Source organism: Hydractinia symbiolongicarpus, chromosome 7 (assembly GCF_029227915.1).
Source record: "Hydractinia symbiolongicarpus strain clone_291-10 chromosome 7, HSymV2.1, whole genome shotgun sequence".
Lineage (NCBI taxonomy): Eukaryota > Metazoa > Cnidaria > Hydrozoa > Anthoathecata > Hydractiniidae > Hydractinia > Hydractinia symbiolongicarpus.
This window is the reverse complement of record NC_079881.1, coordinates 29,527,326-29,551,377: the sequence shown is the minus strand read 5'-3', so window position 1 is coordinate 29,551,377 and position 24,052 is coordinate 29,527,326. Positions and strand designations below refer to the sequence as shown.

The 24,052-nt window shown below is 36.8% G+C and overlaps 1 protein-coding gene across 1 annotated transcript; it reads left to right on the top strand.

The window, feature by feature from the left end:
* The first annotated feature begins 18,083 nt into the window (after positions 1 to 18,083).
* LOC130649630 (uncharacterized) lies at positions 18,084 to 21,833 on the top strand. Its single transcript, XM_057455962.1, has 4 exons — positions 18,084 to 19,461; positions 20,937 to 20,981; positions 21,071 to 21,217; positions 21,333 to 21,833. Exons 2-4 carry the CDS (start codon positions 20,954 to 20,956, stop codon positions 21,533 to 21,535), a joined length of 378 nt encoding a protein of 125 aa, XP_057311945.1. The 5' UTR covers positions 18,084 to 19,461; positions 20,937 to 20,953; the 3' UTR covers positions 21,536 to 21,833.
* Positions 21,834 to 24,052: the final 2,219 nt, after the last annotated feature.

Genomic DNA, 24,052 nt, shown 5'->3' with positions numbered 1-24,052 from the left:
CGGCAATGCCGTCAAATTAAGAAGAATGTTATTTCTTGGAATCCAATTGTCTCATTTATCACATTTATCAGGTCACAGTCCAAAAGTTAGTTCAATTAAGTCCCACAGTCCTTCGTTTCATTGTTAAAAGGGATGCAACCTAGTAATATCAAAAAAATATAACTAAATACATGTTGGTACGAATATGTGACGCAACCGTTGTAACTCAAACGGACTGACACCGTTAGAAAGTCAATGAAATGTAGTTTTTGAAACTGTCGCTACTTCTTCAGCGCGCGTTAACGGATAGGATTGGTCCCACAGTAAAGAATGACTTATTTATCTAAATTTTTAAATGAAGCGCTACCACAGCGCCCAGTGTAATCGCTGAGTTCCAGCAATCACGTCAAATTAAGAAGAATGTTATTTCTTGGATTCCAATTTTCTCATTTATCACATTTATCAGGTCACAGTCCAAAGTTAGTTCAATAAAGTCCCACAGTCATTCGTTTCATTGTTGAATCGATGCAACCTAGTAATATCAAAAAAATATCGCTAAATACATTATGGTACGAATATGTGACGCAACCGTTGTAACTCAAACGGACTGACACCGTTAGAAAGTCAATGAAATGTAGTTTTTGAAACTGTCACTACCTCTTCAGCGCGCGATAACGGATAGGATTGGGCCCACAGTAAAGAATGACTTATTTATCTAAATTTTTAAATGAAGCGCTACCACAGCGCCCAGTGTAATCGCTGAGTTCCAGCAATCACGTCAAATTAAGAAGAATGTTATTTCTTGGATTCCAATTTTCTCATTTATCACATTTATCAGGTCACAGTCCAAAGTTAGTTCAATTAAGTCCCACAGTCATTCGTTTCATTGTTAAAAGCGATGCAACCTAGTAATATCAAAACAAATATCGCTAAATACATGTTGACACGAATATGTGACGCAACCGTTTTAACTGAAGTGGATTGATACCGTTAGAAAGTCAATGAAATGTAGTTTTTGAAACTGTCGCTATTTCTTCAGGGCGCGATAACAGCTAGGATTGCTCCCACAGTAAAGAATGACTTATTTACCTAAACTTTTAAATGAACCGCTACCACACCGCCCAGTGTAATCGCTGAGTTACGGCAATGCCGTCAAATTAAGAAGAATGTTATTTCTTGGAATCCAATTGTCTCATTTATCACATTTATCAGGTCACAGTCCAAAAGTCAGTTCAATTAAGTCCCACAGTCATTCGTTTCATTGTTAAAAGGGATGCAACCTAGTAATATCAAAAAAAATATTGCTAAATACATGTTGGTACGAATATGTGACGCAACCGTTGTAACTCAAACGGACTGGCACCGTTAGAAAGTCAATGAAATGTAGTTTATGAAACTGTCGATATTTCTTCAGCGGGCGATAACGGCTAGGATTGGTCCCACAGTAAAGAATGACTTATTTATCTAATTTTTTAAATGAAGCTCTACCACAGCGCCCAGTGTAATTGCTGAGTTCCGGCAATGCCGTCAAATTAAGAAGAATGTTATTTCTTGGAATCCAATTGTCTCATTTATCACATTTATCAGGTCACAGTCCAAAAGTTAGTTCAATTAAGTCCCACAGTCCTTCGTTTCATTGTTAAAAGGGATGCAACCTAGTAATATCAAAAAAATATCACTAAATGCATGTTGGTACGAATTTGTGACGCAACCGTTGTAACTCAAACGGACTGACACCGTTAGAAAGTCAATGAAATGTAGTTTTTGAAACTGTCGCTACTTCTTCAGCGCGCGTTAACGGATAGGATTGGTCCCACAGTAAAGAATGACTTATTTATCTAAATTTTTAAATGAAGCGCTACCACAGCGCCCAGTGTAATCGCTGAGTTCCAGCAATCACTTCAAATTAAGAAGAATGTTATTTCTTGGATTCCAATTTTCTCATTTATCACATTTATCAGGTCACAGTCCAAAGTTAGTTCAATGAAGTCCCACAGTCATTCGTTTCATTGTTAAATCGATGCAACCTAGTAATATCAAAAAAATATCGCTAAATACATTATGGTACGAATATGTGACGCAACCGTTGTAACTCAAACGGACTGACACCGTTAGAAAGTCAATGAAATGTAGTTTTTGAAACTGTCACTACCTCTTCAGCACGCGATAACGGATAGGATTGGTCCCACAGTAAAGAATGACTTATTTATCTAAATTTTTAAATGAAGCGCTACCACAGCGCCCAGTGTAATCGCTGAGTTCCAGCAATCAAGTCAAATTAAGAAGAATGTTATTTCTTGGATTCCAATTTTCTCATTTATCACATTTATCAGGTCACAGTCCAAAGTTAGTTCAATTAAGTCCCACAGTCAATCGTTTCATTGTTAAAAGCGATGCAACTTAGTAATATCAAAACAAATATCGCTAAATACATGTTGACACGAATATGTGACGCAACCGTTTTAACTGAAGTGGATTGATACCGTTAGAAAGTCAATGAAATGTAGTTTTTGAAACTGTCGCTACCTCTTCAGGGCGCGATAACGGCTAGGATTGCTCCCACAGTAAAGAATGACTTATTTACCTAAACTTTTAAATGAACCGCTACCACACCGCCCAGTGTAATCGCTGAGTTCCGGCAATGCCGTCAAATTAAGAAGAATGTTATTTCTTGGAATCCAATTGTCTCATTTATCACATTTATCAGGTCACAGTCCAAAAGTCAGTTCAATTAAGTCCCACAGTCATTCGTTTCATTGTTAAAAGGGATGCAACCTAGTAATATCAAAAAAAATATCGCTAAATACATGTTGGTACGAATATGTGACGCAACCGTTGTAACTCAAACGGACTGGCACCGTTTGAAAGTCAATGAAATGTAGTTTACGAAACTGTCGATATTTCTTCAGCGCGCGATAACGGCTAGGATTGGTCCCACAGTAAAAAATTACTCATTAATCTAAGTTTTCAAATGAAGTGCTACCACAGCGCCCAGTGTAATCGCTGAGTTCCGGCAATCATATCAAATTGAGAAGAATGTTATTTCTTGGAGTTCAATTTTCTCATTTATCACATTTATTAGGTCACAGTCCAAAGTCAGTTCAATTAACTCCCACAGTCAATCGTTTTATTGTTAAAAGCGATGCAACCTAGTAATATCAAAAAAAATATCGCTAAACACATGTTGGTACGAATAAGTGACACAACCGTTGTAACTCAAACGGACTGACACCATTAGAAAGTCAATAAAATGCAGTTTTTGAAACTGTTGCTATTTCTTCAGCGCGCGATAACGGCTAGGATTGGTCACACAGTAACAAATGACTTATTTATCTAAATTTTTAAATGAAGCGCTACCACAGCGCCCAGTGTAATCGCTGAGTTCCGGCAATCACGTCAAATTAAGAAAAATGTTTTTTCTTGGAGTCCAATTGTCTCATTTATCACATTTATCAGGTCACAGTCCAAAGTTAGTTCAATTAAGTCCCACAGTCAATCGTTTCATTGTTAAAGGCGATGCAACCTAGTAATATCAGAAATATATAGCTAAACACATGTTGGTACGAATATGTGACGCAACCGTTTTAACTGAAGTGGATTGATACCGTTAGAAAGTCAATGAAATGTAGTTTTTGAAACTGTCGCTATTTCTTCAGCGCGCGATAACGGCTAGGATTGGTCCCACAGAAAAGAATGACTTATTTACCTAAACTTTTAAATGAAGCGCTACCACAGCGCCCAGTGTAATCGCTGAGTTCCGGCAATCACGTCAAATTAAGAAGAATGTTATTTCTTGGAGTCAAATTGTCTCATTTATCACATTTATCAGGTCATAGTCCAAAGTTAGTTCAGTTAAGTCCAACAGTCATTCGTTTCATTGTTAAAAGCGATGCAAACTAGTAATATCAAAAAAAATATCGCTAAATGCTTGTTGGTACGAATATGTGACCCAACCTTTGTAACTCAAACGGACTGACACTGTTAGAAAGTCAATGAAATGTAGTTTATGAAACTCTCGATAGTTCTTCAGCGCGCGATAACGGCTAGGATTGGTCCCACAGTAAAGAATGACTTATTTATCTAATTTTTTAAATGAAGCTCTACCACAGCGCCCAGTGTAATTGCTGAGTTCCGGCAATGCCGTCAAGTTAAGAAGAATGTTATTTCTTGGAATCCAATTGTCTCATTTATCACATTTATCAGGTCACAGTCCAAAAGTTAGTTCAATTAAGTCCCACAGTCCTTCGTTTCATTGTTAAAAGGGATGCAACCTAGTAATATCAAAAAAATATCACTAAATACATGTTGGTACGAATATGTGACGCAACCGTTGTAACTCAAACGGACTGACACTGTTAGAAAGTCAATGAAATGTAGTTTATGAAACTCTCGATAGTTCTTCAGCGCGCGATAACGGCTAGGATTGGTCCCACAGTAAAGAATGACTTATTTATCTAATTTTTTAAATGAAGCTCTACCACAGCGCCCAGTGTAATTGCTGAGTTCCGGCAATGCCGTCAAGTTAAGAAGAATGTTATTTCTTGGAATCCAATTCTCTCATTTATCACATTTATCAGGTCACAGTCCAAAAGTTAGTTCAATTAAGTCCCACAGTCCTTCGTTTCATTGTTAAAAGGGATGCAACCTAGTAATATCAAAAAAATATCACTAAATACATGTTGGTACGAATATGTGACGCAACCGTTGTAACTCAAACGGACTGACACCGTTAGAAAGTCAATGAAATGTAGTTTTTGAAACTGTCACTACCTCTTCAGCGCGCGATAACGGATAGGATTGGTCCCACAGTAAAGAATGACTTATTTATCTAAATTTTTAAATGAAGCGCTACCACAGCGCCCAGTGTAATCGCTGAGTTCCGGCAATCACGTCAAATTAAGAAGAATGTTATTTCTTGGAGTCAAATTGTCTCATTTATCACATTTATCAGGTCATAGTCCAAAGTTAGTTCAGTTAAGTCCAACAGTCATTCGTTTCATTGTTAAAAGCGATGCAAACTAGTAATATCAAAAAAAATATCGCTAAATGCTTGTTGGTACGAATATGTGACCCAACCTTTGTAACTCAAACGGACTGACACTGTTAGAAAGTCAATGAAATGTAGTTTATGAAACTCTCGATAGTTCTTCAGCGCGCGATAACGGCTAGGATTGGTCCCACAGTAAAGAATGACTTATTTATCTAATTTTTTAAATGAAGCTCTACCACAGCGCCCAGTGTAATTGCTGAGTTCCGGCAATGCCGTCAAGTTAAGAAGAATGTTATTTCTTGGAATCCAATTGTCTCATTTATCACATTTATCAGGTCACAGTCCAAAAGTTAGTTCAATTAAGTCCCACAGTCCTTCGTTTCATTGTTAAAAGGGATGCAACCTAGTAATATCAAAAAAATATCACTAAATACATGTTGGTACGAATATGTGACGCAACCGTTGTAACTCAAACGGACTGACACTGTTAGAAAGTCAATGAAATGTAGTTTATGAAACTCTCGATAGTTCTTCAGCGCGCGATAACGGCTAGGATTGGTCCCACAGTAAAGAATGACTTATTTATCTAATTTTTTAAATGAAGCTCTACCACAGCGCCCAGTGTAATTGCTGAGTTCCGGCAATGCCGTCAAGTTAAGAAGAATGTTATTTCTTGGAATCCAATTCTCTCATTTATCACATTTATCAGGTCACAGTCCAAAAGTTAGTTCAATTAAGTCCCACAGTCCTTCGTTTCATTGTTAAAAGGGATGCAACCTAGTAATATCAAAAAAATATCACTAAATACATGTTGGTACGAATATGTGACGCAACCGTTGTAACTCAAACGGACTGACACCGTTAGAAAGTCAATGAAATGTAGTTTTTGAAACTGTCACTACCTCTTCAGCGCGCGATAACGGATAGGATTGGTCCCACAGTAAAGAATGACTTATTTATCTAAATTTTTAAATGAAGCGCTACCACAGCGCCCAGTGTAATCGCTGAGTTCCAGCAATCACGTCAAATTAAGAAGAATGTTATTTCTTGGATTCCAATTTTCTCATTTATCACATTTATCAGGTCACAGTCCAAAGTTAGTTCAATTAAGTCCCACAGTCATTCGTTTCATTGTTAAAAGCGATGCAACCTAGTAATATCAAAACAAATATCGCTAAATACATGTTGACACGAATATGTGACGCAACCGTTTTAACTGAAGTGGATTGATACCGTTAGAAAGTCAATGAAATGTAGTTTTTGAAACTGTCGCTATTTCTTCAAGGCGCGATAACGGCTAGGATTGCTCCCACAGTAAAGAATGACTTATTTACCTAAACTTTTAAATGAACCGCTACCACACCGCACAGTGTAATCGCTGAGTTCCGGCAATCACGTCAAATTAAGAAGAATGTTATTTCTTGGAGTCAAATTGTCTCATTTATCACATTTATTAGGTCACAGTCCAAAGTTAGTTCAATTAAGTCCCACAGTCATTCGTTTCATTGTTAAAAGCGATGCAACCTAGTAATATCAAAAAAAATATCGTTAAATGCTTGTTGGTACGAATATGTGACCCAAACTTTGAAACTGAAACGGAATGACACCGTTAGAAAGTCAATGAAATGTAGTTTATGAAACTCTCGATAGTTCTTCAGCGCGCAATAACGGCTAGGATTGGCCCCACACTAAAGAATGACTTATTTATCGAAATTTTTTAATGAAGCTCTACCACAGCGGCCAGTGTAATCGCTGAGTTCCGGCAATGCCGTCAAATTAAGAAGAATGTTATTTCTTGGAATCCAATTGTCTCATTTATCACATTTATCAGGTCACAGTCCAAAAGTCAGTTCAATTAAGTCCCACAGTCATTCGTTTCATTGTTAAAAGGGATGCAACCTAGTAATATCAAAAAAAATATCGCTAAATACATGTTGGTACGAATATGTGACGCAACCGTTGTAACTCAAACGGACTGGCACCGTTAGAAAGTCAATGAAATGTAGTTTATGAAACTGTCGATATTTCTTCAGCGCGCGATAACGGCTAGGATTGGTCCCACAGTAAAAAATTACTTATTAATCTAAGTTTTCAAATGAAGTGCTACCACAGCGCCCAGTGTAATCGCTGAGTTCCGGCAATCATATCAAATTGAGAAGAATGTTATTTCTTGGAGTTCAATTTTCTCATTTATCACATTTATTAGGTCACAGTCCAAAGTCAGTTCAATTAACTCCCACAGTCAATCGTTTCATTGTTAAAAGCGATGCAACCTAGTAATATCAAAAAAAATATCGCTAAATACATGTTGGTACGAATAAGTGACACAACCGTTGTAACTCAAACGGACTGACACCATTAGAAAGTCAATAAAATGTAGTTTTTGAAACTGTTGCTATTTCTTCAGCGCGCGATAACGGCTAGGATTGGTCACACAGTAACAAATGACTTATTTATCTAAATTTTTAAATGAAGCGCTACTACAGCGCCCAGTGTAATCGCTGAGTTCCGGCAATCACGTCAAATTAAGAAAAATGTTTTTGCGGAGAGAAGCGGAGGGTGCGTCAGCGCCCGGAGCGTAGCGGAGCCCATTTCCTCATTAAATAAGCCAAATATAAGGGACGGAGGAGAGTGTATAGGATTTCCGCCCCCACTATACATCAAAATCATTGAATTTTCGTGCCACTTTTTTTTTGGACTGGGTTGCCCAGTACTTTAATCCGGTCATTCTCTTATATAATTGCTAAATTAAGCGAGACAAGGTGTTTTTTTATTGACATAACGAGGGAGTGCTTTTGTTTATTTAAAGATGGCCTAGCGTAATTTGTATATTGTATATATATATAAGGTCATTTTCAAGAAACGAAGAAAGGGTATGTTTAGCTAGCTAGTATATCACTATTTTTTTTTTACATGTAATGAACCCCTTCTTAGCCTTAGATAGGATATAGTGTATAGCTAGCTAACTTTAAAAGAGTAATAGCTAGCTAGCATAAAAAGAGCAACAAGTGCCTTTATATAGCTAGCAAAAAGACTAGCATAAAATTAACCACTTAGCTGGGATAAAACTACCAATATAGCTATACATGTACTACACAATAATTATATTTTGTCCCATCACATAGCTTGTTTCTAGCTACAATTGTGCACAAAATTGTTGGCCCTGACAATTTTATATATCAAAAACCAAAAAGTTTAGATAGATAGATAGATATAGATAGATAGATGTGCATATTTTACATGACTAGCCTCACAAATATCGAGGGATATACCCTGTCTATTATTTCCAGGAGGGGCCATGGCTTGATGGAGAGTCCTAGAGTATTTAATGCTCATTTTGAGCCACGCAGACCCAATTAGGGCCCGCGCTCTACTAGACAACTCCCGGCAACATCCAACGGCCCACACAGTGTGCCATCTTCCCAATTTCCCTCACATGGCTTGGGTTAACCCGGGGGTATGGTAACATTCACTCGCCCATGTTGAATCGCCGTCAAGAGGAATCGAACCCCGGTCTCCCGCACAGAGTACGAGAGCTATAACCACTAATCTATGGCGCGACATTACTATTTTAGAAAAGTCAGCAACACAAAATTTGTTGGCTCTGACAGTTTTATATATGAAAAACCAAGAACCAAAAAGTTTAGAAAAGTCAGCAAAAAAACATAGCTAGCTATAGTCACATATTCTGCAAATAGTACGTTCGGTCCCCACTGATGATCAATGTTTATGTAAAGGTATGTCACGTGTAATCGTTTACGTTGGTCAGCCACAAAGGGCAGTAGTTTTCAACATTGAGGGGGAATGGAAAGCCATATTTTTGTGGACGATTGTAGCTATATTGTACACAGGTCAGGAAATAAATTTTTTTAACCCTGCCAGTGAGCATACACCAGTACGGCTCAAGTTACAGAAACGGAAATTATTGCAATATAAATATATATATCGGGAAACTTTTTGAACATGTATATACATTTGTTATTTGTTTGAGACGTTTTAAATTCTGATGCTTACATCCAACACCTGCATTTTTTATTACCAGGGCAAATTCTGACGAACGGTTATCATGCAATCGTCAACACCTATAGCTATACTGAAAATATTTAAATATATGTATATATGGATTTGACGATATTGGTTGTTAATAACTCTAACAATATTAACAGTCAAGGTACAGAAGAAAGCTTAGTAAGTTTCTGAGTATAATGTGAAACTGTTAAAATTCTGTATGCCATGTATATATTATGTATTATGCCCTGTTGGTCTAATGGCTATGACACTCATTTATGGAAATGGGAGATCTGGGTTCGAATCCTGGACAGGGCTAGGAAAAACATAACTATAATGCACGCCTTGGTAATCCGTAATTAAGCTTGCTTTTTCTATTGTTGTCTTATCAGGGAAGTTGTTTACTGTATTTTCTATTAAATTATACTATTTGATACATGTAATGAACAACTTTTTAGCCTTTAGCTAGCTACGTAGCTAATGCAAAGCCATGTAAAAAGATCATCACTAGCTACCTAACTAAAGCTAGTGAACATATAGCTGGCTAGTATAAAAGTAGCTGGAAAAAAAGAATTGTTCTTGACAGGCTCATATCTTTTGACTACACATATTATATTCAGTCGGGTAATTTTGCCCTGATTAGGAATATCTATAGGATTAAAACTGGCTAGCTAGTATAGTATCCTAAATGAAACCGACCCTTCTTTGACCCACCGGTAGGTAAACGGACACCGGATACCATGTTTATTTACATCTTAGCACTTTCTGATTGGTTAGATTATAAACAAAAAGTAATGTCATTGGCCCGTGATATATTTTTTCAACATATTTATATGCGATATATTGCGTCCGGAACAAACTGCGAATTTGCTAATGCAGATGCAGGTAACTACATTCTCGACCCCAGAGCTCTTTGAGATAAATTTGAAAGGGCTCTGGGGACGAGAATGAGGTAACTATAGTTTTTCCAAAAACAAACATTTTTTCCATTGATTTATTGGACAAAATGGAACACGTAGATTTTTCCAAACACAAAAATTCTTCGCTTTGATTGGATAAAGTAGAACACGTGGTTTAAGCGATGGAAATATACTTTTCTGGCGCCACTTTTTTCAAACCCTCTGGAAATTTACCGGAGTGTGTTGTGTTTGTTTGCTGGAACGAAATTGATACTTCCTGGATTATTGGATAAGTATTATTTCATAATTTTGTCCGTCTCTTTTGTGTTAGTAAACAAAACACATTTAGCTAGGTGTAAACTGCAGCTTGGTGCATCTTTATATCTGATTTTTGTCCCCAGCTGTGTCCTTGCATTTTGGCTATTATATACCTGGCTAGATAGCTATTAATCGTAGAAATTGTAGCTTACTGTTTAAATCTTATTTTTTGTTCCCTGCTCCTGTATTTTGATTCAAGGACTACATTGCCACAGTCACCAAAGTAAGAAGATATACGTTTATGTTTATATCTGATTTAGGTGCTAACTGCAGCTAGGAAGCAACCGTAGCATCATAAAATTGTGTCACATTGTAGCTAATTGTAGCATCGTAGAATAATCAAGACAAATTAATCATGATATCTGTCCAAGCATATCGTGCCACCATTGGTTCTTTTTATAATGTAGCTGCTAGTTGCTCCAATAACATTAGGAATGAAACAACAAATTTTTACAGCCGTTCTGAAATGTTTTTTGACCAGATCGATGGTAACAACAACTTCATTCATTTCTTGAAACTTTTTATTTCAATAATTTTCATGTGTTGTCTGAGCTGTAATATAAATCTTGCGTCTTTGAAATTACTGTTACTGTTATCTGGCGATATTGAAAGCAATCCTGGGCCTTTTAATAACAATGATATCGACTTCCAAATAGCACTACAGGATTCCTATGCTACGCATCTTCTTAATCAGTCAACTTCTGCTGATCAAATAGTCGCTTACGCTAGAAGTATTGGTTTGTCAAATATAACATATCGAGAAGTGACCAAAGGGGATGGCAACTGCTTTTATAGAGCAGTAGTACAGCAACTTAATCGCCCTGAGATCAGACAAATTGTGCCCCTTGGACTACATTTCCAGAATCATCTTCAACTACGAGCAGCTGTGGTCAAATTTGTTCGAGAAAATAGTAATCTAGAAATTTTTCAAAATAACAGAATCTTTTTAACCATAAAGCCGGAAGAGTGGGAACGCGACATACAAACTCAGTCAAGACCTACTGTTGATGTTGAAGAGATTTTCATACGGGCTACTGCAATAATTTTGGGCGTAAACATTTTGATAACAGCCGATACCAGTACTGCAACACGCCCATATACCCTCATTAGTCCTACTCATGACGAAACACATGATATTCCTGGTGAACAACAAGTGGCACATCTATTGACTGATGGTACCACTGCAGGTGCTTTCATTTTGCTTGGCAGGGTTAATCAAAATCACTATCAATCGTTGATCTTTGATGATAATGTGAGCGTTACTCCTGTTACATCATCCACATCACTCAGTCCACCTAAAAAAATTCCTTGTTTGTCATCAAAATATCCTGAAAATATAACTAATGAAAAACCTGGTGAAAAGGAAGTTACTACTTTGAATCAAAATCAAGACCTCCTAGTAGAGAAAATAATGAAATCTTATATGTCTGCTGCTATAATACCAAAAAAAGTTAAGCCTAAACATAAGCCTAAATCCAAGCCTAAACCCAAACCTACACCTAAACCTACAACCAAACCTACAACCAAGCGTAAACGCAAGCCAAATTATAATAAAGAACCTGCTTTAAAGCTAAAGTGTCTTCAGTTAAATATTAAATATGAAGAACCTAAAGTTAATGAAACAAGTATGGAAACATTCAACAGACACAGGCGAATAATTTATAGCTGCAAAAAAAACATTTCTAAAACAGCCGTAAGTAATCAGGAAAATGGTAGTTTGAAAAAACCGCCTGCCTCCAAACATACATATTCCCTGCCACACCTTACACTTCCAATTACTACACACAATCTAGTAAATATTTTACCAACCACTCAGTCCATACAAACCACACAGTCAGTTCCGACAATTGTCACAGACAACCAGACCAGTGATCAAATTTATGGAAATGAAACCTCCTCTATTCATCAAAATCCTGATGTTGTTGCAGCTGTAATACAGTTCGAAGAAGGTGAGAAGTTGCATAGTTTGGCAACCTGTAAAACTTGTCGTGAAACCCGACCAGTATTTCATGCTACTCCCCCTATCAGTCCTACTGCAGAAAACGAAACAAAACCAATTGCCGTTAAGCCTTGGAAAATTTTCAGCGATGGAAGGTGTGACAGGTGTCATCGGGAAAGCCTTAGTCGTTTTAAAAAGAATGTAACAACACCTGCTAGATTTTCCGGTATACTGTCAGTTGATGATGATGATTTGGGCCCATTACACGATAACATCCGCCATAATGATATGCATTTTTTACCGGTACCACCATATCTTCAAAATTTGACCATACTGGAAGTAGCATTGATTCGTCGTATCACTGTTATCATGAATATACACCTCCTGCGATATGGCATGCTTGCATCAAAAGGACATTGTATCAGTTTTCCTCAGAGAATGCAAATTGCTAAAGAATTGCCATCGTTACCATCTCAGGTTGGAATAGTGGTTATTAAAAAGAAAGGAAGTCGAAATTCAGTTCAACAGTATACTGTGCAAAGGGGTAAAGTTGAAAATGCATTACGAGGGCTGTGTTTTGGATACCCAGAAGGTGGCACTGAATATCCAGATACTAATAGTGAACATCTATACAATGGCTCTGATCACATTGACAAACCTTTAAAAGGACGCTACTTTCAGTTCCTACCGAATGAGTACTATAAGGATGTTTCGATAAAATATGACCGCATTCAAAATTTACCAGAGATGCGTTCTGAATTACCTGGCTTGCCTGTTGTTGAAATGCCACATATTATACCCGAGGAAGACAAGGGTCCTGCTGAAAATCAATTTCTGGAAAACTTACCTCAAGATGACGAAAGTATAACCCGTTCTGGTTTAGTTTGTCCACTTGAATCTAAAGATGCTGACAAAGAGTTGCGAACAATACTGCAGAAGCTCTTGGGCTCTGAAGATGCAGTTAATCAAGCTCTTGAACATGGCACAATTGCGAATGCAAATTTGGAATATACACGAGAGCAGCCTATTCGAGAATTAAAAACTCCTGGTTTTTTTACTATGGCATACCCAACTGTTTTTATTAATGGAAATTGTGACTTAACGGTTCCAAGGTTGAGTAAAATTAACTTTGAAGAATACATCGAACATATATATTATTGTTCTGATAATCGTGTAGCGCGTCATCCATACTTAAAATTTTTCTTATTGAATATGCGTTTACGAATGCAAGCACTACAGCAGGGTAGCTTTCTTGTTTCCCAACAATTAAATGATGCGCATCTCACAATTGCTGAACTGAGAGATAATTTACAAAATGACGATGATTCAGTTCCACGAAAAATTATTAGTATTGGAAAAAACCTGGTGAATACCGATCCATACTGGAGAGACCAAAAAAAAAAAGTGGATGCTCTGTTGTTTTTCAGACGAAATGAGTTTGGCGATTTACCGGCCTATTTTGATACCAACAGTTGTGCAGAATTTCATTGGAAACCATTACATGAATTACTTATTAAGTATCATGCCTTAATAAACAATTTAAACGAAGATACTGTGCGGCAACAAATGGAAAACGACAGCAAATTCAAGCGGGAAATGATTCTACAAAATCTTCATATCGTCACACAGTATTTTGATGCAAGGACTATAAATTACTTTGCCACAGTCAACAAGAAAGTGTTTCAATATAATGATAGTTGGTGGCGATATGAATTCGCTAAAGGTCGAGGTGAGATACATGGTCACGCAATTATATCGTCCTCTAAACACGCTCAAAAGGTCAAAACAATCATGGATGGATTGTCGAATGATGTACCTGACTCACAAGCATCCCAAACTGCTGCACAAGAACTTCAAAATTGGTTGCAAACCACAAATGAAGACAGTGATGACATTTTTTCACCCATATTTACTTCACTGCATCCTGCTGGGGGAAATGAAATTATAGATACCTCTGGAATTAGAACTTGGGTTCCAAACAAAAATCAATGGCCAACACCAGAAGGGAGTCAAGCTCCTCCAGACCATAACCCATTGGCGCAAGAACTTGCAGATGTCGCTAACCATGAAGGTGGTATAAGAGAGCAACATACTTATCTTGTTAATAGAATAGGTCTCCATAATTGTAATTCCAGTTGTTTGCGTTATCGTCGTAAGAATAATAAGGAAAAGGATACCGCTCCAAAAAAGTACTGTCGTTTTCATTTTGGTGATCTTGATCCACAAACCAAAAAAACAAGTGGCAAAGAGATTCATCCTTTTCATGCTGTCATAACAAAAGGGGAACATCCTAGATATGAGGGACCACGCGATCATCCTCGCCTAATGATGCATGTTAAAACACGTCTGCTTAGTTGGCTAGAAAATTGTGACAGTCAAGTCATTATCGATCAGGATCTTCTGGCTCTTCAAAAATACATTGCTGGTTATGCTTGCAAGGGGGCAGCCTCAACTGAAGATTTGGTACATGTTTATCGGCATCTCATTGAAAACACTGCTGATGGAAGCACTGTTAAAAATTTGGCTCAACGACTACTTCAAAAAATTGCTGGTCTGGTAGATGTACCAGGTGCTGCGGCAGATTTTATTAATAGTGGTGGCCGTTTGACTAGATGTACCAGGAATTTTCGATACATTGGTATCAGTGGCTTCCGAGCATTGGATACGTCTGGTGAAGATGGAACCGTTACAAAGAATAGCACATTGGATAAATACTTGAGCGATAAGCGTAGAGAAACTGAGCCAGAAATATCATTATGGAACTGGAGCAAGAAATGTAATTGTACCTGCAAAGTAGATCACGTGCCAGTTTTTACAGGAATATCTACAAAACCTGTTTGGCCTGTTACTGAGGACTATGCAAAAGCTATGCTCGTTATATTTTCTGTTGGAACGTGGCATAATACTGAAGAATTGAAGGGACAACATGAGTCATTTGCTGCTGCTTTGGCTTCCTTTGTTCAAACTGAAAACTGTCCCCCTATATTAATAGATGCATTGAAGGAGGCTAAACAATCATTCGATAAAAAGAGTGAGAGAAAACAAAGTCACACTCGTGTAATCAATAATGAAACCGATAGTCAGTCTTCATGTCAATCATCACAATATACAGATGCAAGTTCTCAAAGTTCCCAAAATTCAGTCATTGCACAAATGAACATAGGCAGAGCGATAATGAGAGATATTGCAAGGCATCACGTTGCTGATATCAATGAGCCGGATGTACAACAAGTTCTTCCCAATGGAGGGCCTACATTTGATTGGAATAATTATGCAATTCAAAGTTTTGGTAGTCAATGGCCAATTAATGCTGACACATGGTTACAATCTATATCTGAAGAAGCAGAAAGAAATGAATTGCATCTGGCTGATGATTGTACCTTACCCCAAATAAACATCTTAAATGCTAATGAATTACAGAGAACAGTCATTGGTATAAATCTTCAGCATTTATTGCAAGTTGCAAAAGGAACTTTGCCAACAGGTACCCAGCCATTACGTTTATTAATACAAGGAACAGCTGGTGTTGGGAAAACATTCATCATTACTGCGCTCACCAGAATCGTTCGGCGTATTTTTAAGCGAAATTCTGCTGTTATGAACTTGGCCCCAACTGGTGCAGCATCAGTCCTCATACCTAATGGTCGCACTATACATTCAATGACTCCACCACCACACAAACTGAAAAAAGATAAGAATTTAAATTCTGTCCAGCTTTCTGACTATCCGTTGGGTGATGTATCTCTAAGAAAGCTGAGAAAGTATACAGGTATGCATGAAAACAATGAGCTGAAATTATTTCAACTTAATATTGATGAACGTAGCATGCAGTCGAAGCTTCTTGTGGCCTGGTGCAGCCAAAGATTATGCGAGGCTACGGGAGACTTTGATAATTATTATGGTGGTGTACCAGCTGTCAATTTCTTTGGTGACCTTGGTCAGCTTGGACCAATTCGTGCTTTGGATCTACATCAGCCACCAAAACACGATGATTCGACAATCAACTTTGCTGGCTATGCAATCTATCGCTCGTTTCAAGATGTTATTGTTCTTACAGAAACAATGCGTCAAGGCCCAGATCAGTTAGCTCTTTTGCAGCGACTTCTTAGAATACGTAATGGATCGATCACTCAACAAGACTGGCAAGATATAAATAGTCGTTACGAAGATGGTTTGCCACAAACCGAAAAATGTAACTTTTCGCATGGTCGCGTCCTTACATTGATGGAAACATGGAATGAAGTTAATGAGGAAAATCACAATAAATTAGCTAGCCTCGGTGTGCCTGTTGCTGTAATTCCATCAAGAGGCAGTGGTAAACACCACTCTTTGACTGATAAGCAACTGGGTCAAATACCGCTGAGATCTTTAATGGCAGTTGGTGCAACTGTAATACTCACTAAGAACCAAAAAGGTCTTACGGGCCTCGGTCTTAATAATGGTGCGATGGGAAAAGTAATTGCAATCCTTTATTCGCCAAATATGTCACCACCTGAATTTCCTATAGCTGTCATTGTCGATTTCCCAAATTATAAAGGCCCAATATGGATTCCAGAACATCCAACATGGATACCAATTACTGCTGTTGAAGGTCGATGTGAATCTAATTGTTGCAGCAGAAATGGCCTGCCATTGATGCCAGGATATGCGATAACAATTGCTAAAAGTCAGGGTATGTCGATTGGAGATGGTAAAACTGCCACCCACATGCGTATCAAGTTACAACAATCAATTCAGATGGAAAAAAATAACCTTGGTACAGCTTACACTGCATTTTCAAGATGCGAAAAAGAAAGGAATTGGGCACTTGTCGAGCCAATTACTCAAGAACGTCTCTTGTACGTTAATACACATCCTCGTATGAAAGCCAGACAAGAGGAAGAGCAACGACTGAAAGCATTATCGAATGAAACCATCAAAAAATTTGATATCACTATAGTAAAGTATATTAACTTGCTGAAAGACCTTGACGAGTTTTGCGATGATGATATTGAAGATGCAGTTTGTCCTTCACCATCTGCAGATTGCTCATGTATTATATGCACATCTCAATCATAATGATAATCACAACTGAAATTAACCTATGTTGCAGATAATATACATTAAAAAACATTGTATATGTTCATATATTTGTTGTGAAATCAATATGCGAAGTAAAATTTTGATTTAGAAAATAAACAAAATAAAAACCGTCTGACCATGAATTCGTAATTATTGGATGTAATAAGCCGAAGTCAAATACTTGATTTAATATCAATGTATAGTAAGCTGTATCCAAGAATCATGGTAAACATTTTTAATTCAACAGACAGAATAGTTGTTTCTCAAAACAACCGTCTGCCCATGAATTCGTAATTATTGGATGTAATAAGCCGAAGTCAAATACTTGATTATAATATCAATGTATAGTAAGCTGTATCCAAGAATCATGGTAAACATTTTTAGTTCGACAGACAGAATAGTTGTTTCTCAAAACAACCGTCTGCCCATGAATTCGTAATTATTGGATGTAATAAGCCGAAGTCAAACACTTGATCTAATATCAATGTGTAGTAAGCTGTATCCAAGAATCATGGTAAACATTTTTAGTTCAACAGACAGAATAGTTGTTTCTCAAAACAACCGTCTGCCCATGAATTCGTAATTATTGGATGTAATAAGCCGAAGTCAGATACTTGATTTAATATCAATGTATAGTAAGCTGTATCCAAGAATCATGGTTAAAATAAAGTAAAAATACTCTGCCTAACATCAGGCATCACGATGTGTGATTATTATCAACAAACTCAATTTAAAGGCAAATTAATCCTCGTTTTTTGTAAGAAGCCTAAGCATTTGTGTGCACTCAAAGTTTATTAAAGTTTTGATAATCAAATTTAAATTGTCCTTATTTAACACTGAAAAATCTTTTATTTACAAGGCTTTTTGTCTAAAATGCATGCTCATTAACACATACCAAGTCTTAAGTTACTGAAGGCCCTAATATAATCAAGTTTGTAACCTGACTTTTGGGTTGATTTACCTTCTTGTCTTTTTTCCTTCTAAGAATGTAAAACAAAAGGTTTTTAACATTAAGCTAAGTCAATTTAAAAGTGGGTCACTTCTTGGTTTCCTCCCCTTTTTTTGTAAAATTTTATGTGTTAATAAAAGCATACAGTGTATGACATTCTAAAAATTTAGTTACATATATTGCGTATGTATATATACTTAAAATTATGCCAGGGGTTCATATAACTTAATTTATGGAAACGTTACTGAGAGAAAGCGTTTAAGCCAAAAAAGAAATGTTTTTTTGCATAAAATGAAATTTAACATTGTGATTGACTTTACTAAGTTTCAAGTTTTACTAAGTTAACACAAAAATTAGATTTGAACTTTTTGTGTTTATTTTGCAAAAGTTTTTACAAATTAAGTATGATCCATCATTGAGTATGGTAACTATTGAAACCAATGTCAGTAAATCCTGAAATGTAAAATCTGACACTTTAATGTTCCTCAAAATGAGTATATTATGAAAAGATTTTATTATATGATAATTTTTAACTGGCCATGATGATACTTAAGATATCACACAGTCTTGATTTTAAACCACGAAGGAAAAAAATTAAAAATTATGTGAGGACATTAAAGAGATATATCGGTGAGGATAGGTCCGGTTGTAAGGGGATGGAGGAGACCGGCAATTAATACCTTATAAAAAGGAATTGAATTTGCACTAAATATGTGAAAGTTAATGTATTTTGTAATTTGAATGATACTGTACAGTTTCAGTTCCTTTGTTGCTCTCTTTTGTCTTTTTCCTGTTTTCAGGTACTATAATAAACTTTCAAGGAATTTGTAGAAGACGTTAGCAAGTTTTTTCAAATTCTACTGGAAGATATAACATGGCAGTTATTTTAAATGAAAAACAATCAGATAAGTACCTCTTATTAATTAATTTTATATTTAAATGTGTACTATACATAAAGGCGAGACCATTTTCATTGTGTAATGTAATTTTTAAGTTATTTTAACAATTTTGAAACCACACCCTTTTTAAATTTCCTTCTGTATAAAATTTGACATGATTATGTCATTGTACCACCAGTAAAATCTTTGCTAATTTTTCACATCAGTATTTTTCATGACTACTCTGTCACAGTTAGTTTGGACAGCCAAATGATCATGTCATTTGATTTTTTGACTGCTTAATTCATAATGCAGTTACTTTAGTACGAAAATTAACATTCTAGTTGTAAATCATTTAGGAAATTTCTTTACATTAACAATGGCAATTGATCACATATGAGAAAAAAGTAGAGGATGAGACATACTAGAGGATTTATTTGGTAAGCATATACTTTACAAGCTTTTTTCTGAAATCGTAGCATTAAGGGTGGGGAGTGGTAGAGCCTTAGTTCTAGCCTGTGTTTGGAAATTTGATTGTTCTAACTTTATTTTTAAGAGTTACACAATTTTCTAATCATCATAATCCTCAAATAATTCCCCTTGTTTATATCAGTTATTAGTATAGTATCTTACTGTTATAGGACCCCTCATAGTTGCTAGTGACAACAAGGTTGCAAAGTGAGAAAAATGATTAGAAGTTTACCAGTATTGCAGTTAATAGACAGATTGAACTTGTTTGTTAGGTCTACTTTTATACGGTAGCAGTAACGTCACGTAGAATTCAAATCAAGATTTTAAATTACCTGTGAAGCTACTTACGTTAAACGTCTTCTGGATACGTATGGCCGTATATAGTAGGCGAGATATGTTGCTACATTTACTTGTTATATAAAACCATTTGGCACTGAATATTTCCTTTGATATTGTTTTGTTCCATAGCATAGATTATTTGTGAGTTTAGTCAGTAAATTTTAGCTACCACAAGGGAATTAATTTAGCAAGCTTTTGTCCATTTGGCGAAAATTCATTTTTTTCTTGGTATTTTTGGGAAAAATTAATAATAAATATATATATTAGTATACATATAGAAAATTGTTCTGAAGTATTTCATTATATCGTCTGCACCAGACAGTTAGGGACCGTTCACATATTACGTAATAAATTTTTTATAAATATCCAAATAAATATCCAAATAAATATGTACAAAATTGACTACTGTATTTTTTTGTCACTATGTAGCACCTTGTAGATTTTTTGACCATTCTTTAATTTTATTATTAAACATTCATAAATAATAAGATTCTTTCTAAGCATCCGAAAATATATACAGTACACTCCCGATAACTCGAACGCCCAATAACTCGAACTTCCAGTAACTTGAACTGTTTTTGAATTCCCGTTGAACCTTCACTAATACTTTCTCACAAAAATCACTCGATAACTCGAACCCCCGATAACTCGAACATTTGTTAAGTCGAACCTGGACAGAAATTCCCCCGATAACTCGAACTTCAGAGGAAAAATGAAAACAATCTCGGTAAAAAGTGACTACTTTTCTTTCAATAATATAAATTGTTCTTCCAAAGTTGACAAAAACTTTTTTCTCCTGTATTTTAATTGACAGAGAGAGACGTTACCGCTACAGTGAAACAGAGTCACATTAGAACTTTTTTCAGTGATGTATAACTATGACTGTATTCTTGTTAGAATAGAAAAGAAAAAAAAATTTTAATAACTCGAACTATTTTCACTTATCGGCCAAAGTTCGAGTTATCGAATGCCCCGGTAAGTCGAACATTCGATAACTCGAACTATTTTTTTGGTCCCTTGAGGTTCGAGTTATCGGGAGTGTACTGTACTGATAATCTAGAAATAATTTGTGATGTTTTACAACTGATTTATTTGTGTTTTTTAGCAAATATAGAGAAAAAAATGGCGGCACAAATTAACTTAGAACTTGGTAAGTATATTATTGATTTTGTTACTATTAGTGGTATTAATAAATAAAAAAATTATACCTGTTATTATATATTATACCGTTTTTTATAGTTTCACTTTATGCTAAATTCGTGGAGCACAGGATACAACATCCTGGCTCCATGAATTATCGGTCGTTTGGCCGATGGCTAAAGCAGGGTGGGGTCGAGTGGACCAATGAAGAAGACCCCACCGAAACAGCTCCCAACATGGAATTGAGTAAGAAATCACTTTTCATGTATTCAAAATTTTGTTAGGATCTAAAACTTTGGTATACCTTAGGTATTATCTATGTTACTTATTGTATTAACCTTTACATTATTTTTTCTTTAAGTGCAAGTATGGACAAAATTTTTACAGTACAGACTTAGACATAGCGGGTCAATGGACCTAGAAGTGTTTGGACGTTGGGTGCATAATGGCGGGGTTGAGTTTTGTGGTGGGCGACGGGATCGTGGTAGAAGTAGCAGTCGTGGTTGGAGACGCGGTCGTGGTGGGAGACGCGGTCGTGGTGGGCCGTATAAGCCACAATATTAAAATGTATTTTTATTACTAACCCTTTGTAAAACGAGGTGCACTTTTTTTTAATAAAATATCCTAAATTTAAAATGGGCCTTAATATTGCCAAAATTCAAACAATTGCTAAACTATTTTTCAGGCTGAATTTAAAATAAATACTTTGAAAAAAACAACATTTTTTCCATTGAAAAAAATAAATACTTTGAAAAAAACAACATTTTTTCCATTGAAATTAACTAGATAAACAAATATTTTGTCTACCTTGTTTTACGAAGGGTTAGATGTTATTAAATTTGTTAATTATCTTAACTCTATATTGAAGAATTTTTTTATTCCCTTGATAGATTCAAAATTTTAATGTCAACTGATGGACACCATCATAAATTAAGCTATTCCAAAACGAATATCAAATGAGATATATTTTTATCCACCTTGTTGCGACGGGTAAACGTAAAGGACGGGCGATCCCGTGGATTTTTACACGGGCAGGCGTCGTCTGTCTGTTCGTGCCTCTGTTTGTCTTTTTGTTACGGAAATGTGATATATAAAGGATGGGCGACCCCTTGTTTTTTCAAAGGGCTACCAACTAGTCTCTATAATAATAGCCGTCGTCTGGCTGTGTGTTCAAAAGGGTTACCGCGTCCTGTTACGGAAACACGAAATGTGATATATAAAGGACGGGCGACCCCGTGGATTTCTCCACGAGTTAACGACTAGTCTCTTTAATAATAGCCGTATTTTGTCGGTCTGTCCGCGAGGAATACGTCGTGTTACGGAAACACGAAATGAGTTACATAAAGGACGGACGACTCCGTGGAATCTTCCACGAGTAACCGACTATCTCTTTAATAATAGCCGTCGTCTGTCTGTGTGTCCGCGAAAGCCGCGTCCTGTTACGGAAACACGAAATGCGATATATAAAGGACGGGCGACCCCGTGGATTTTTCCACGGGTTAACGACTAGTCTCTATTATAATAGCCGTATTTTGTCTGTGTGTTCAAAAGGGTGACCGCGTCCCGTAACGGAAACACGAAATGTGATATATAAAGGACGGGCGACCCCGTGGATTTTTCCACGGGCTAACGACTAGTCTCTTTTTAATAATAGCAGTATTCTGTCTGTCTCTACGCAAGATGGTAACCACAGTAGCATGACATGAAATGCAGTATATAGCTAAAGGACGGGTAAACTAATTGCCTACCCTTTTCATGCCTTTTCTTATGCTGTTGCCTGTGCCTCCCATGCCTTGCTTACCCCTGCCTTGCTGTTTCCTATTCCAGTTTCCCTGCCTGCCTTTGTCGTGTCTTTGAATTGCCGTCCTTCCTATGTCTTTCCTGGTGCCTGCCTACTATGCCCTTGCCTGTGCCTTCCATGCCTTGCCTACCCCTGCCATGCTGATTCCTTGCCATCCTTCCTATGCCTTTCCTGGTGCCTGCCTACTATGCCGTTGCCTGTGCCTTTCATGTCTTGCCTACCCCCCTGCCTTGCCGATTCCCTGCCTGCCTTAGGCCGTGCCCTTTCCTTGCCGTGCTTAATGCCTTTGCCTTGGCAACCTCTCCGCAACACTTTCTATACTGGTTTCTTGGAGTCCAATTGTCTCATTTATCACATTTATCAGGTCACAGTCCAAAGTTAGTTCAATTAAGTCCCACAGTCAATCGTTTCATTGTTAAACGCGATGCAACCTAGTAATATCAGAAATATATCGCTAAACACATGTTGGTACGAATAGGTGACCCAACCGTTGTAACTCAAACGGACTGACACTGTTAGAAAGTCAATGAAATGTAGTTTTTTAAACTGTCACTATTTCTTCAACGCGCGATAACAGCTAGGACTGGTCCCATAGTAAGAAATGACTTATTACTCTAAGATTTTAATTGAAGTGCTACCACAGCGCCCAGTGTAATCGCTGAGTTCCGGCAATCATCTCAAATTGAGAAGAATGTAATTTCTTGGAGCCCAATTTTCTCATTTATCACATTTATTAGGTCACAGTCCAAAGTTAGTTCAATTAAGTCCCACAGTCATTCGTTTCATTGTTAAAAGCGATGCAACCTAGTAATATCAAAACAAATATCGCTAAAGACATGTTGGTACGAATATGTGACCCAACCGTTGTAACTCAAACGGACTGGCACCGTTAGAAAATCAATGAAATGTAGTTTATGAAACTTTTGATATTTCTTCAGCGCGCGATAACGGCTAGGATTGGTCTCACAGTAAAGAATGACTTATTTATCTAAATTTTTAAATGAAGCGATACCTCAGCGCCCAGTGTAATCGCTGAGTACCGGCAATCCCGTCAAATTAAGAAGAATGTTATTTCTTAGAGTCCAATTGTCTTATTTATCACATTTATCAGGTCACAGTCCAAAGTTAGTTCAATTAAGTCCCACAGTCAATCGTTTCATTGTTAAAGTCGATGCAACCTAATAATATCAGAAAAATATCGCTAAACACATGTTGGTACGAATAGGTGACCCAACCGTTGTAACTCAAACGGACTGACACCGTTAGAAAGTCAATGAAAT